The sequence below is a fragment of the Macaca nemestrina genome, chromosome 6, assembly GCF_043159975.1.
Source record: "Macaca nemestrina isolate mMacNem1 chromosome 6, mMacNem.hap1, whole genome shotgun sequence".
Taxonomy (NCBI): Eukaryota; Metazoa; Chordata; class Mammalia; order Primates; family Cercopithecidae; genus Macaca; species Macaca nemestrina.
The window spans coordinates 109,570,716-109,587,913 of record NC_092130.1 but is presented as its reverse complement, the minus strand read 5'-3'; the positions used below and the strand labels follow the sequence as shown (position 1 = coordinate 109,587,913).

Genomic DNA, 17,198 nt, shown 5'->3' with positions numbered 1-17,198 from the left:
ATGATGCTAACACCATTTTTAAGGACTCTAAACTGTATTTGTGCTTCAAAATAGCCCACATGCTTTCTTCTTCCTAACAGAGCAACAATACATATCAATTTGCCATTAGGAAAACAGGCTGTAGTTATCAGATAACTATTCCTGATCAAAAGAGGTAGGTAAAATTAGCATCCTTTACAACTCAAATGACAAATTATACCAGGCACAAGTCAAAGAGTTATTAAATTTTAATGTTCATATTTACCTAGTTATAATTCACTTATTGAAAAATTATTACAGAACTAAACAATAACTGTATATATGGTGAGATGGTATTAGGGGTTTCTGTTTGTTTTAGGTTTGTTTTAAACAAATTACTATTTTCTTTTCTCTTTTTCTCTTTATCGGAACCTAATTCATTTTCTACCAGTCAACCATGTATGATACTTTATCAGAGTCCCCAGTTAATCAAAAGTCAGTAACTATTTATTGAAACTCTATGATATATAAGAATATTATTAAAATAATATCTAAAGATACAGAGGATCCTGGCTATGCGCAGTGGCCCATGTCTCTAATCCCAGCAGCACTTTGGGAAGCCAAGGTGGGTGGATCACTTGAGGTCAGGAGTTTGAGACCAGCCTGGCCAATATGGTGAAACCCTGTCTCTACTAAAACTACAAAAATTAGCCAGGCATGGTGGCAGATGCCTGTAATCCCAGCTACTAGGGAGGCTGAGGCAAGAGAATTGCTTGAACCCAGGAGGTGGAGGTTGCAGTGGGCCAATTTAGAGCCATTGCATTCCAACCTGGGTGACAGACTGAGACTCTGTCTCAAAAAAAAAAAAAAGTGTCTAAAGATACCAAGGATTCCACAATGAAAAAGATCAAGTTCCTAGCCCAGGCATAGCGGCTCATGCCTATAATCCCAGCACTTTGGGAAGCTGAGGCAGGTGGATCACTTAAGGTCAGGAGTTTGAGACAGGCCTGACAAACATGGTGAAACCCCGTCTCTACTAAATACAAAAAATTAGCCAGGCATGGTGGCACATGCCTGTAATCCCAGCTTCTTGGGAGACTGAGGCAGCAGAATTGCTTGAACCCAGGAGGTGGATGTTGCTCTGAGCCAAGATTGCACCATTGCACTCCAGCCTGGAAAACAAGAGTGAAACTCTATCTCAAAAAAAAAAAAAAAAGATAAAGTTTCCAGACTTTAAGAAAATTTCATTCTACCTGGGGAAGACAGGCAACCAGGCAACAAGCAAGAAAATAAAAAGGGCAATATTGAAGAGAATGAATAGGAGAGCTGCTCAAAAAGTAGCCACATTGGAAAGATCTCAGGGATGTAAAGAAAGTAGTCATGAAAATATGGGAGGAGCATTATAGTGGAAACAGCAGTAAACAGAAAGGTCCTGAGAAAGATGCAAGCTTGGTATTCTTAAGGTACAGGACAAGGGCTGATGAGGAGGGAACACAGAAAACAAAGCACAGAGAGATGATGTCAGAGAACAGTTGGGTGCCAGATGATACAGGTCCATTGCTTGGAGTTTGAACTTTATTCTGGTTGCAATGGAGTCACGTGATATAATTTGTGCTTTTGAAAGCTCACTCTGGCTTCTACGTAGAGGATCTACATGGGCAGAAGTGTAGAAAGGAGGCAGAGAGATCAGTTAGGAAGCTATTGCAGTAGCTTAGGTAAGAGATGTAGTTTGGACTAGGGCTATATGCAAGATAGTGATCAACACTTGGATTCAAGATATATATGGAAACTAAAATTGACAGGACTTGCTGATAGAGTATCAGTACTTATGTCAGGTGTAATAACAATGAAGGATGACTCAGGCTTTTGACTTGTGCATGGGAGAGATAAATAATTGTACAATGTATTGCGATTGGAAAGATTTTGGAAGGGAACATGAGTTCTGTCTGGGACATGTTAAGTTTAAAATACCTATTAAGCATCCAATCAGAGAGTTGAAAAGTAGTTGAACATATGAGTATGGAGTTCAAACAATATAACTTAGATTCAATAATATATATAGTTGATTCTTATTCACAGTAGTCCTGTTCTATAAAGTCACCACGAACAATGAATTAGCAAATAACTGAACAATTGTTCCTAGGGAAAATACAGAGTTAGGTTCCTGCAAATATGTAAATAGTCATATTTTCATCAACTGATCAATATATAATCTTGTTTTTATGTGTGTTTCTGATTAAAGAAACTTTATTTAATGTATATTTTTTATTCATTAGCATTGAACTCATAGCCAATGGCACTAACTCATGCCTGAATGAAGCTTGTCTCATAAACGTATTTTCTCCATAAGGCACATTACAATCCTCTTGCACTTAGGAACACTAGATAACACTTCAGGCTATACTTGGGGGCCACTGTAAACAGCTAAATCACAAATAAAAGGCACAAAAAAAAAACCAAAAACGTAGCACTAAATAGACTATTTCAGCATGAGAGTTGAAACAAAAAGGTAGAGCAGCACCTTATTCACCCTCAGCTGAGATCGGGAACATCAGAAGACACATTTTCACTAATTGTGCATGCCATGAATGACCACAGAAGCAGTGTAAATATTGATTTGGAGATTACAAATCAATTAGCAAGTAGGCAAATTCATAAATACAGAATCTGCAAATAATGAGTATCAACTGTATATGAATTTTTAAAAGCATGGAGCAGGATAAGCTGAGCAGAGAGAATAGACAGAGAAACAGCAGCAGCAGAGGATGCAACCCTAAAATACAGCATTGTTTAGAGATGGTAGAGAGGAAGAACAAGCAAGGGAGGCTGGAAAAGAGCATCCAGTAATGTGGAAGGGGAAACAGGGCAAGTGTGCCATCAGGATCCTAGAGAGTAATGTATTTTGACAATAAGTTAATAGCGGCCGGGCATGGTGGCTCACGCCTGTAATCCCAGCACTTTGGGAGGCAGAGGTGGGTGGATCACCTGAGGTCAGGAGTTCGTGACCATCCTGGCCAACATGGTGAAACCCCATCTCTACTAAAAATACAAAAACTAGCCAGGTGTGGTGGTGGGCGCCTATAATCCCAGATATTCAGGAGGCTGAGGCAGAAGAATCACTTGAACCCAAGAGGAGGAGGTTGCAGTGAGCCAAGATTGCACCACTGCACTCCACCCTGGACAACAAGAGCGAAACTCCATCTCTAAATAAATAAATCAATAAATAAATGAATAAGTTGGCTTATGAAAAAATAAATGAATAAGTTAACTGCACCAAATACTAAAAGACGGTGTATGGTGAGGATACAGAGCTGAACACTGGCCTAGGCAAAATAAAGACAACTGGCAACCTTGAATAGAGTTATCTCAGTAGACTGATTGTATTACTCAGGGTTCTCAAGAGAAAGGGAACCAATAGTGTGTGTATGTATATAGAAATATGAAGAGATTTCTTGTGATGGACTGGCTCACACAATTATGGAGGTTGGGAAGTCCTACCATCTGCTGTCTGCAAGCTGGAGACCCAGTAAAATTAGTGATATAATTCCAGTCCAAACCCAAAGACTTCAGAACCAGGACAACTGATAGTGTAAGTCGGGTCCAAGTCCAACGGCTTAAGAATGAGGAATGCTGAGGTCCAAGAGCAGGAGAAGATGGATGCTCCAGCTCAAGCAGAGACAGCAAATTTGCCCTTCCTCTATTTTTTTGTTCTATTTGGGCACTCAAAGGAATGGCTGATGCTTACCCATGTTGGTGTAGGTGATCTTCTTTACTCAGTCTACCGATTCAAATGCTAATCTCATACAAAAATTAGCGGGGCATGGTGGCTCACACCTGTAGTCCCAGCTACTCGGAAGGTAGGAGAATCGCTTGAACCCGGGAGGTGGAGGTTGCAGTGAGCCAGGACTGCACCACTGCACTCCAGCCTGGGTGACAGAGTGAGACTCCATTTAAAAAAAAAAAAAGAAAAAAATGCTAATCTCTTCTGGAAACACATTCACAGACACACCCAGAAATAATATTTTACCAGCTATCTGGGCATCTTTGCCCAATCAAGTTGACAAATAAAATTAAGCACCATAGTGACAGAGAACAGAAGCCCTACTGGAGTGAGCTGGAGAGGGAATAAGAGATGACAAAGATAAAACAGCAAGTACAGATAACCATCAGGGTCATAGAACGAGGAATTGAGAAGTGGGATGGTGGCTGGAGGGGAACACTGGGCAAAGGGATGGGTCCAACTAATGATTTTTTTTCTTTTTTTTTTGAGACAGGGTCTCACTCTGTCACCCAGGCTGGAATGCAGTGACATGATCACAGCTCACTGCAGCCCCGACTTCCCAGACTCAAGTAATCCTCCCACCTCAGCCTCCCAAGTAGCTGGGACTACAGGTGTACACCACCACTCCTGGATAATTTTTGTATTTTATAGAGATGGGGTTCAAGCATTTCTCCCACCTTGGCCTCCCAAAGTGCTGGGATTACAGGTGTGAGCCACCGCACCTGGCTCAGTGAATGATTTTTTACGAACTTATCACATGCCAGGCATTATCATCTATTAGAGATGGAAGAACTAATGTTGTAGAAAATGAAGGGGGTTGTAATAGTTGCAAAATTGTGGAGAAGGTACAAGGGGATGAGATCTTAAAGCAAGAGTGGAGGCAATGGTCTTAAGTAAGAATGCGCCTTTTTTTTTTTTTTTTTTTGAGACAGAGTCTCAATCTGTCACCCAGACTGGAATGCAGTGGCTCTATCTCAGCTCACTGCAACCTCTGCCTCCCAGGTTCAAGCAATTCTCCTGCCTCAGCCTCCCCAATAGCTGGGACTGCAGGTGCTCACCACCACGCCTGGCTAATTTTTGCATTTTTAGTAGAGACGGGGTTTCACCATGTTGGCCAGGCTGGTCTTGAACTCCTGACCTCAGGTGATCTGCCTGCCTTGGCCTTCCAAAGTGCTGGGATTATAGGCATGAGTCACCACGCTCAGCCAGAATGCTTCCATTTTAACATGAAAAAAAGGCATTCTGTGTAGATATAAATGTAGGTAGACTGATGGATTTGCAAGGAGGAAAATGAGTTGTTTTTCTTCAAATCATTTTCTTCTCAATTAAGTGTAAGGCAATTGTGTCAGTTGAGAGTCATCATAGAGGGAGTAGTGGAAATTTGAAGGGAGAGGAAGAGGTATGAAAGAGTCACATCAGAGAGTGGAAAGGTGACTATAGAAGGAAATAGAATAGAATTGTCTGCAATATTGAGTGCTCATCTGAGATTTGTGGTCATGGACATGAAATTAGTCGACTAAGTACGATTATATAATTTTTCTCCAACAATCAAATCAGTCATCAATCATCTCACTTCCAAGTCACAGAAATTGTAGTCATTTCCTCCCTTATGTTTTATTTATCTTCTTCTTAGTTCAGAGGATACAATATTAAGCAGGAAATTCAAAACCAAGCCATTAAGGACAGCATAACTGATGCTACATGGTACTACTTGGAACATTCTCCCAGAACTTACCCCATTCTCCCATAGGCCTTACTGTACTTTGAATCAATTGCTATTGCTTTTTCACAATCCTTTATCGCATCTGTATAGTGACCTAATTTGCTCTGAGCAGCAGCCCTAAGAGAAAGAAAAGAGAATTTTATTAAAGGCAGTTTCCAAGGCACTAATTTAGATTTTTCAGGTACTAATAACACTACCTTTTTCTTGTTCCAATTTGTAGATCATTCCCACTAAACTTCTAAGTCAAACTGTCTAAGATAATTATGTAATAAAATGAAAACAAAACAAAACAAAAAGCTCAGAAACTTCTGTGCAGAAAAAAGTATGCAGGCTGCCTTTCACTGTTTGCTTTGCTATAGAAAGGACAAATATGCAAGTCATACAACTGGTCTACCCATTTATACCCTTTCTAGTTTGTCCAAACAGAAAAGTGAAAAAGCTAGGACATCTGGGCTACTATGGAGGCACAAAGAGTGAGTGATTGCTGTGAATGGCTACACAGAGGGTTGTGCTATTATGACTTTAACAGTAGGGTTAAAGTACAAGTAAAAGAGATATCCCAGTCCCCTGGCACTTTCTCTCATTCATTCATTTCTAAGGCCAACTAGATTTTATTTCTTTCAGTCCCCTAGAAGTTCTCATGATCTTGTCCCTCATCAAAAGGTTGAAGAGCCAACTTTGGAAAAAGAACACTTGCCTAGATCAAAATCCCTACAATTGTGACCTCTCCTCAATAACGTTTCCAAATAGGAAGAAACAGCTCAGAGGAGAAACAGGAAAGGAGAAGAGAAGCACTAAGATGGATGCTCAGAAGTCAAAGTGGGGTGCCAGAAACCAAGAAATAGAAGTTTCTTGGACCAAGGAGGGCCAAGGTGTGGTGACCACTTCTTCGATTTCTCACAACTACAAAGGAGAATGCTATGCTGCACAGCACCTCTGCCTCTACCACTGTAACTCCAAGACCTGGTACCCTTTCTATTAATTAAGGTAAAGAGGCACTTTCTGAAAATTTTGCTTGCAAGTCCAGAAATGAACTGAGGCTCCTTCATGTTCTTCAGTCTACAGACAAAAGTCTCATGCTAACCCAAGGTCTCTGACCTCATGTTCCTCTCCCATTGCAATGTCAGAAGCACTACTCTTGTTTTTGCTGCCTCTATTCTTCTTTCTTTACCCATATTTGTTTTTTTGTTTTGTTTTGTTTGTTTTTTTCCTTTTTGTGGAGAACAGAGTCTTGTTATCCTGCCCAGGCAGGTCTTGAACCCCTGGGCTCAAGCTATCCTCCCGCCTCTGCCTCCCTAAGAGCTAGGATTACAGGCGTTAGTCACCGCACCCGGCCCCATGTTAGTTGTTTTAATTGTCCTTAAAAACAATCTTTTTGTTTAACCACCCAGTAAACCATCTCTCTTCCTTGAAATTAGTCAAAGGTCACATCTTTCAAGGACCTAGCTGGAATCGAATAAGCACACATGAAAACAATAAAGCTGATTAGAACACCACCTATCTCCAAGTATCAGTGAGGATCCTTGCTGATCCTCAATATTCTTAAGTATGTTCTAATCTCCTATCAATCAAACTATAGATTAGGGTTATCTAATACTACTTTTATATCACATCTAGCTTATTATTATACTCTACAAATACTAGCTGTACATAGTAATAAATCAATTATTTGCTAGGTATCGACGAACAGAATGTGTTATGTAAAACCAACCCTGGATAGAAGAAGCTAAAAAAAAATACTGCCAATTCTGGAAGTTGAACCTGGGAATATAAACCTACTAAAATTTCACTAAAATTAAGCACGTTTAGTGAGAAGAAAAGGAGAAGAAATAGAAGTTTAGTTCTAATTAAGCACATTTAGTGGGAAGAAAAGGAGAAAAAATAGGAGTTTAGTTCTGATTAACAGGAAGATGCTGAGAAATTCCCATCATAGCCTAGCTTCCACAAAGCAGATTAACAACATGTGAGTATGGATCACTGACTTTTTCCCATCCAATGTAAGGATTCCAGGTCAATACGCATTCATTAAAGTTACACTGTGTACGGAGCACAACCTTCCAGACTAGTACAGATCTTTCTTTTAGAGTAGCTTAACTCAGAGAAAATGTTAAGAGACCAGCCTTGCAAAGTTTATATACTTCCATGGGTGACACATAGATACATACTCCCAAAAAGGAGATTTCAAGAAAACTCGTATTTATGCCCAATTTGGCCTTCTAAGCCACAGTACTTTCAAGACAAAACTTTGTGTCACAGTAACAATAGGAATGAGACATTGCCTCAGAGCAAGCTCCTTTCTCTACCACTATGGAAAGCTCTTGTCCACACGTGATTTTAATCCATAAAGCCAGGAAGGTCCCTCAGAGGCCTCAAATGTTCTTGTCTATTCTGCCCGGTTGCTTGAAGGAGAACATTTCAGAGAGTGAAGTAATGCAAGCAATTAACTGAATGACAATGGAATCCTACCAACTCAGGAGGTTTTTTATTATTGTCGTTGTGTTTGTTTTTTTGAGACAGAGTCTTGCTTTGTCGCCCAGGCTGGAGGGCAGTGGCACAATCTCGGCTCACTGCAACCTCTATCTCTCAGGTTCAAGCGATTCTCCTACCTCAAACCCCCAAGTAGCTGAGATTACAGGTGTGTGCCACCATGCCCTGCTAATTTTTGTATTTTTAGTAGAGACAGGGTTTCGCCCTGTTGGCCAGGCTGATCTTGAACTCCTGACCTCAAGTGATCCGCACACCTCGGCCTCCCCAAGAGCTGCGATTACAGGCGTGAGCCACCGTGCCAGGCCAGGAAGTTGAATCTGGGATTACAAAATGGCTAAACCAAATTTCATCTAAGAATTAACATTTATTGAGAGAAAAGGAGTTAACGGACTAAGCTTTGAGACAGATTTTAAAAATAATTTTATTATATATAATAAGCAGAGCCACCGGAAGAAAGAAAAACTTGTCCAGAAGCGGAGCATGAGATATATACTAAGTCTAGGTCTTATATCTAACTCCATAGGCAAGGCAATACTATCTGCAAATTCACAGGCCTAGTGTTTGATCTATCACTGATATCTGATTCTGGACATCTGCGAACGGTGGTTTTATAGAATGCCTCAATCTCATCTCTTTTCTGTCAAGAGTCGCACTTTCTAATCAGTGTATGTGTCTGCACATATGCACAAAAACATGCAAGAAGGGTAAAAGGGCTCATGGGAGGATGGAAAGAGAAAGTTTTGAAAAGGGAATTCAGAGAAAGAACTACGTGGTTTTGAAAAAAACAACAAATCTGTTCCTAAACACTTGCTAAACACCTTCAGGAAAGTGAAAGGCAATACTTGCCTTTAGATATCTGATTAGCAATTTTTAAAATATAATCAGAAAACGACTCCTCTATACATAATACATAGGACTTAGCATATTCTGAGCATCTGTAATGTTACATAGCAAAAGTTTTTAAAGAGAACAATAATACCATATGGATTGTATTTTAAGTGGGTAATATATGGCTAGATTCAGGATTTAATGTTAACTATTTTTAATTGTATTTCTTTTCTTTTCTTTTTTTTTTTTTTTTGAGGCGGAGTCTTGCTCTGTTGCCCAGGCTGGAGTGCAGTGGCGAAATCTCGGCTCACTGCAAGCTCCGCCTCTCGGGTTCACACCATTCTCCTGCCTCAGCCTCCCGAGTAGCTAGGATTACAGGTGCCCACCACCATGCCCAGCTAGTTTTTTGTATTTTTAGTAGAGGTGGGGTTCCAACATGTTAGCCAGGATGGTTTCGATCTCCTGACCTTGTGATCTGCCTGCCTTGGCCTCCCAAAGTGCTGGGATTACAGGCGTGAGCCACCATGCCCAGCCTTTTAATTGTATTTCTTTGTTTAGTTAAAATTTATCTTTAATAGATGCATATTCATGCCTTCCCAAAATACTAGTCATTCTACAGGTACACATATTACCATATATTAAGATTATCTAGCAAATCTAAAGTAAAAACACTTATCTGTGTACCTAAATCTGACTGTAAATTAAGGATGACAACTATTCCATCTACTTTGCACAGAATCTCAGAGCAATCAAGGACCATTTATGTGATCTGTTAACACTTGCTATATCATATCTACCAAAAAAACTCTTCTAAAATGACCAGGAACAATACAACACAAGTATGATTATTGTTTGATATGCAAATCTTTCAACTCAAAGTTTCCATAATGTCTCCTGCCCTCATAATTATAAACCAATATAATTGGTTTATAATACCAACTGAAGGATATAAACCAATTATATTGGTTTATAATACCAACTGAAGGATACTGAAAGATACAGCGAGGGAGTAAAGCTACACTACTCCATTTGTTCTTCTCTAAATATTTCTACTTAATTCATTCAACTAATATATCTATTGAGGGCCAGAGAATGCACACTTTTCTAAGTATAATGGATACAGCAATAAGCAAAATAATATTCCTGTCCTTAATAGCACTTAGATTCTAGTGGGGCCATGGAGGGTGAGGAGAAGTCTGGCAGACTACAGAGAAAATGTGGTTTTAGGGCTCGTTTTCTAGGTCTAGTTTTCTGTCAATCTTTCTTCATATAGCATGACTGAGGCCCTTACTTCTCAGACTAATTATAAAAATGTTAATATTTATTTAAAAATAAACACATAGTCCTTTGCTTCAGTTTAAAAAAATTAAGACGTGAAAGTATAGAGTTCAACAAACCAGTTTTGGTAGTTCATGTGAAAAAGTGTATGAGTTTCTCCGACTTAATACTCACTACAAAGTAACAGCAGGACAAGAATAACCATTAGAAGAAGAGCTATAGGATGTGTAACTTTCAAATAATTAGAAAGAAAGAAAAAAAAATCAAAACAATAGAAGGGAGGGAAGTAGGGGAGGAAAGAAGCAGCCAAGAAAGAGGATGCTTAAAAAGAGCCGGGTGCAGTGGCTCATGCCTGTCATCCCAACACTGTGGGAGGCCAAGGCCAAGAGGATAACCTGAGTCCAGGAGTTTGAGACCACCTTGGACAACACAGTCAGACCCTGTGTCTACGAAAAATTTAAAAATTACCCAGTTGTAGTAGTGTACACCTGTAGTCTCAGCTACTCGGGAGACTGAGACAGGAGGATCACTTGAGCCCAGGAGGTTGAGGCTACAGTGAGCCACGTTTATGCCATTGTACTTTAGCCTGAGTGACAAAGCAAGAGTCTGTCCTCCCCACCCCGCAAAAAAAAGGTAGCAGAAAACAATTCAAATTTATCAGACAAAACTCAGATTCTCAACTTGGATACAAAATATATCACTTAAAACATAATCATACACAGGTTGAAGTTAAAAGGACAGAAAAAGACAAACAGGAGAACTGAAACAACAAAAAAGAAAGCTGATGTAGAACATTAATATTAAATATCAATATTAATTTAATATTAAATATTAAACACAAGGCAAATCAGATCATTAAGGATACAGAGAGGCATTATTTTTACTAATCACCCTTTCAAATTTAATTTTATGTAAAAAACTTACAAGGTTTAGAAGTTATACCTACATTAGAAGTCTCCCTCTCATCCTATTGGGGATGGGTGAGAATGGGGTAGATGGGATAGAAATGGGAGTAAGACTTCAAAAAGATGAAAAAGCAAACCTTCAAACTAAATAAAACAGAAACAATTGATCCTAATTGCATATCAAAAACAATTCAAATCATTTTTGAGCACAGTATTCTGAGTATATATGATTACTGAGATGCATTCAAAGACAAAAGAAAAACTGCAAAGAAATCCTGAAGTTTACATACCAGGCCTGCTAGTGGTGTAATATTAGCTTATAAGACCAACTGAAGGATACTGAAAGATACAGCAAATGAGTAAAGCTACTGGTGGTGGTGGAAGAAGGGTTTTCACCCTGGGAGAAGGAAGATAAAAATATAAAATGGAGGAATATGAGGGAGAATTCTGTGATGCTAGAATGTGAATGGAAGGCATCTGTATAAACGGATAACTTTTCAAAAAATCAGTTTCCTAGCTCCGTCCACTGAAAAGACCTAGAAGCAATAAGACCTTAGTAGCAATGATCATGTCCTGCAACTCCATCTTGGTTTCTAAATACCATCCTCCACTGAAAAGGTCAGAGCTTCCTTGGAGAAATAGTTGAGCTCAGGGATACAACAGGGAAAGTACAAAGCAAATCTGGAATGTCTTATTGTCTCAGAAAGCAAGAAAGTGGTTGGTTTTTTGGTTTTTGGTTTTTGTTTGTTTGTTTGTTTGTTTGTTTTTGAGATAGTCTTGCTCTGTCTCCCAGGCTGGAGTGCAGTGCCATGCCCAGCTATTTTTTGTATTTTTAGTAGAGACGGTTGTTTCACCATGTTGATCAGGCTGGTCTCAAACTCCTGACCTCATGTGATCCGCTGGCCTCAGCCTCTCAAAGTGCTGGGATTGCAGGCGATGAGCCACTATGCCTGGCTAAGAAAGTGTTTTTTAAAAATGAAGTTACATAAAAGGATACATCGACCAGTTTAAAGGTGCTCTCATTAGCCAAACGTGGGATAATTTAAGAATCAAAAATAACTCATTATAACATATTGAATAGTGACTTTTTAAAAAATTAATGAGTCCAAATGAATATTCAAATGACAGTCAAAAAAGCTGCAGTGAGGAAGAGGGAGAAAGCTGAAAAAGGAAGAGAGGAAAGCTCTTCTTTATAGAAATATGTGAGGAAATATATGTAAAGGAAATGATAAAATTAGGAAAATCATCATTTTGCAACTATCAACGTATTAATGATATGGTATTAATGATAAGGAGAAAGATCATGAATAGATGATAAAACATTTAATAAAAGTTTGTTAGGAAATAATTTTTTATTCATATCACCAAACCCTACAGATTACTTATAAATTACAAAAGGAATAATAGATCTGATGGTCATCACCTTAAGATATCAAACTTAAGAGTCACCAGTAATGGGACAGTCTGAAAATATGTGCCTCCTAACATAATGCAATAAGTGGTACACATAATTATTTTTGTAGGCTTTATAACAAAATTTAACTTAAATTTAAATCATGAGGAAGCACTACATAAATCCAGAATATGGCTCATTCTATAAGACAATTGGCCTGAACTCTTCAAAAATGTTTATGTCATGAAAAACAATTAATCAAAAAAGTCAGGGATACTTTTTAGATTAAAAGAGACTAAAGTGGCATAACAAAATACAATGCAAGAAACTGGGTTGGATTCTGGATTAAAAACACAGCTATAAAAGATATTTTGGGGACAAATGGAAAGATTTCAGTATTAATACTAATTTTCTTACATGTAAATGGTATGATAATTATATGAAGTACATCCCTGTTCTTGGGAGATATAGTTGAAGTATTTGGGATGAGAAAGAAAATTTTATATATTTGTATATAGGCATATACACACCCCTCCATATACCCCAAAAGAAAGACAAAGAGAGGCCAGGTGCAGTGACTCATGCCTGTAATCCCAACACTTTGGGAGGCCGAGGTGGGTGAATCACTTGAGGCCAGGAGTTTGAGAAAGCCTGGCCAACATAGTGAAATCCTGTCAACTCTAAAAATACAAAAATTAGCTGGGTGTCCTGTGGTCCCCGCTACTCAGGAGACTGACGCACAAGACTTGCTTGAACCTGGGAGGCAGAGGTTGCAGTGAGCTGAGATCATGCCATTGCACTACAGGCTGGGTGAGAGAGTGAGAGAAGGATGGGATAGGACAGGAAGGGAAGGAGGGAGGGAGGGAGGGAGGGAGGGAGGGAGGGAGGAAGGAAGGAAGGAAGGAAGGAAGGAAGGAAGGAAGGAAGGAAGGAAGGAAGGAAGGAAGAAAGGAAGGAAGGAAAAGAGAGAGAGAGAAAGAGAGAGAGAGAAGGAAGAAAGGAAGGAAGGAAGGAGAAAGATAAGACAGAAAGAGAGAAAGAAAAGAAAGAAAGAAAGAAAGAAAGAAAGAAAGAAAGAAAGAAAGAAAGAAAGAAAGAAAGAAAGAAAGAAAGAAAGAAAAGGAAGGAAGGAAGGAAGGAAGGAAGGAAGGAAGGAAGGAAGGAAGGAAGGAAGGAAGGAAGGAGAGAAAGAGAAGGGAAGGCAGGGGAGGGGAGGGAAGGGAAGGGTGAAAGAAGGAAGGAAGGAAGGAAGGAAGGAAGGAAGGAAGGAAGGAAGGAAGGAAGGAAGGGAGGGAGGGAGGGAGGAAGGAAGGAGGGAAGGAGGGAGGGAGGGAAGGAAGAAAGGAGAAAAAGAAAGGGAGGGAAGGAGGGAGGGAAGGAAGGGAAGGAAGGAAGGAAGGAAGGAAGGAAGGAAGGAGAGAGGGAGGGAAGGAAGGAAGGAAGGAAGAAAGGAAGGAAGGAAGGAAGGAAGGAAGGAAGGAAGGAAGGAAGGAAGGAAGGAAGGAGGGAAGGAGGGAGGGAGGGAAGGAAGAAAGGAGAAAAAGAAAGGGAGGGAAGGAGGGAGGGAAGGAAGGAAGGGAAGGAAGGAAGGAAGGAAGGAGAGAGGGAGGGAAGGAAGGAAGGAAGAAAGGAAGGAAGGAAGGAGAGAGGGAGGGAAGGAAGGAAGGAAGGAAGAAAGGAAGGAAGGAAGGAAGGAAAGGAAGGAAGGAGAAAGGGAAGGAAGGAAGGAAGGAGGGAAAGAAGGGAGGGAGGGAGGGAGGGAGGGAGGGAAAGAGTGAGGAAGTAAACATGGCAAAATGTTAACTACCATTGATTCTATGATGAACATACATATAGAGAGATATGTTCATCATACTATTCTCTCTCAATAACTAATAGGTTTAAATTTGGTTTTTTGAGAAAATAGACACACATACACACTGCCATATCACTGTTTCATCATTAGAAGTCATCAGGTAGAGACAACTTTCCCTTCTAAAATTCACTGAACCAACTCAGCTGATGTTTGTGGAATACCTATAATATGCTAGACACTGAACTCGAAACCACTATACAGAGATGAAGAGAATATCTCCCTGCCCTTCAACCTTTCCTAGTCTAATAGGGAAACAGATATGCAAATAAACAAATACTATAATAAATGCAAAACTGGAAGTATAAAAGGAAGAGGCAACACAGAGAAAGGTGTGGCTAACCCTATGCCAAGCTGTCTAACAGAACTTTCTGCAATAGAAAAGTTCTGTTTCTGTACTATCCAATACAGTAGCACCTAGCCACATGTGAGTAATGAGCATTTGAAATATGCTAATGCAACTGAGGAACTGCTAATACAATTTTTAATTGTATTACATTTTAATTAATTTATATTGAAATCACCACATGTGGTTGGGAGCTACCATATTGGACAGCACCACTCCACTGGACGTGGAGGGGAAGGGCATAGGGGCATGGTCAGGAGGTTGGGAGGAAAAGATACTAAGAAGCCCGGATGCAGTGGCTCCCACCTGTAATCCCAGCACTTTGGGAGACCGAGGCGGGTGGATCACCTGAGGTCAGGAGTCTGAGACCAGCCTGGCCAACATAGTGAAACCCCGTCTCTACTAAAAATACAAAAAAATTAGTCGAGCGTGGTGGTGGGCGCCTGTAGTCCCAGCTACTCAGGAGGCTGAGGCAGGAAAACTGCTTGAACCTGGGAGGCAGAGGGTGCAGTGAGTTGAGATCATGCCACTGCACTCCAGCCTGGGTGACAGAGGGAAAAAAAAGATATTAAGAAAGTCTTCCCAAAAGAAGCAACACCTAACAGGGTTTTTTTGTCTTTTGTTTTCTGAGATGGAGTTTCGCTCTTGTGGCTCAGGCAGGAGTGCAGTGGCGCCACTGGCTCACTGCAACCTCCACCTCCCAGATTCAAGCAATTCTCCTACCTCAGCCTCTAGGCGCCACTGGCCCACTGCAACCTCCACCTCCCAGATTCAAGCAATTCTCCTACCTCAGCCTCTAGAGTAGCTGGGATTACAAACAGGCACCACCACACCCAGCTAATTTTTTGTATTTTTAGTGGAGACGGGGGTTTCACCATGCTGGCCAGGCTGGCCTCGAACTCCTGACCTCAGGTGATTCACCCACCTCGGCCTCCCAAAGCCTAATGGGTTTTGAAGGATGACTAGCAGTTGACCAATTAGATAAGGTAGGAAATATTCTAGGCACAGGGGGAAGCACATACAAAGCATGGAGAGATGTCCCAACATGGTATTTTTAAGAAATCAGTAAGTTTCGTATTACATGTGCACAGGTAGTAGAGAGAAAAGGAAAAGGGTAGGAGGAAAAGTGAAGATAATAAAGTTAAGAGAAAAGAAAGAGCCTAGATTAGAAAAGATCTTATGCGTCACGTTGAGGGGCTTAAATTGGATCCTGTAGGTATTTTGGAACTACTGAACAGAAAGCAAGCATTAGATGATCAATTTCACATCTTAGAAAAAAACCTTTTGGCAGAAGACAGGAGTGGGGAATGCAAGTAGAAATGGAATGCCATTTTCATGTCCCTATTGCACTAGTTCAACCAAAGTTAAGAACCTGGACTAAGGGAGCAGGAAATAAATTAGCTATTTGGGAGGTGTATGGAAAATGGAAACAGAAAGACACCCTGAAATCTGGCTTCAGATTCTGACAATAAGATAAGAAATAAGCAGGGAGGATCAGACTCAGAGAGAAGAGTGGGTGTGAGGAAGGAGGGGGACTGTGTTTCAATCTTAACAGCTTTGGATCACAAACTGCAAGTTAGGGTGAAAGCAGATTTGTGCAGCTCACAAAAGGAACAGGAGAGGCGTCTGAGCCTCAGAGGCCAGGAAAAGAAAGAGAAGACAGGCTATATTTGAATCTTCTGGAAGATGAAGTGAAACATGCCAATGTCTGAACTGAATAACAATGTGGTCTGTGCTCTCTGCCTCTGTTGTCTGGTTATCAGGGCATAACTAATGAAATTTCAGTGGAATAGTACAGTCAGAGTCACATGTTTTCAGGCACCCTTGCTTTCTTTGCCTTATTAGAAACAAAAGCATGAATATGATTTATGTTCTATTTTTATAGAAAGGCAGAAAAAAATCAAGCTACTTCACATTTCTCACATCATGCATAAATAAATCATGGCAAAAAATCTATTCCTACAACTGAAGAAGCCTTATCTTGTTTTTGAAAGAAACAAATGTTGCAAATCTAGGACTATGCTGGGAACTTTGTACCTATTATCACTCCTCACAACTACCCTTTGAAGTGGATAATATCCTTATTTTACAAGTGAGGAAACTGAGGCTTAAAAAGATACAGTGACTGCCCAAGGTCATGTAGCTAGTAAGTGCAGAACTGAGATTCAACGACAAGCTCAAATCCCAGTGAATTGACTGACCACATGCTGCTCACAGAGGAGGAGGAAACAAAATGCGAAATAATGAGGCTTCTGTTCCCATCTTTCTCAGGGTTCACATGGCTACGTGCTGTCACTAGCATTTCTTATTACAATGGCCTGATGCTTCTTGATTGTGCCTTTTATACTAAGCTCTTCAATCTGAAATGCCTTCCCCTCTCCTCTGCCTATCCAAGTTCTATCACTCCTTCAAATCTGACTCCAGTTCTCCATCACCTGAGAGGCCTTCCAAATTCCCTCCATCATGCTCTCTCTCTCTCTCCTGTCTTTTATTGCCTTAAGCCATTCAACCATCTATCCACCCCTGAAGCATGAGCTTACTATGGGTAAAGTACTCAGCACTGAAGTACAAAAGAAATGAGAACGTCGTGTTTGTGTAGAGACAGAAGACATCCAAAACTGTTGTTCATTTCATATTATGGAGAGTT

General features: G+C 40.2%; 1 protein-coding gene across 4 annotated transcripts in view; it reads right to left on the bottom strand.

The window, feature by feature from the left end:
* LOC105499488 (small glutamine rich tetratricopeptide repeat co-chaperone beta) overlaps positions 1-17,198 on the bottom strand; it is a 60,599-nt gene that overhangs the window by 15,136 nt on the left and 28,265 nt on the right. For all 4 annotated transcript variants that reach the window (XM_011772075.3, XM_011772072.3, XM_011772074.3 and 1 more), the window contains exon 6: positions 5,475-5,579. In XM_011772075.3, the coding sequence (XP_011770377.1) occupies positions 5,475-5,579 (105 nt within the window). The remainder of the gene's footprint in view (positions 1-5,474; positions 5,580-17,198) is intronic.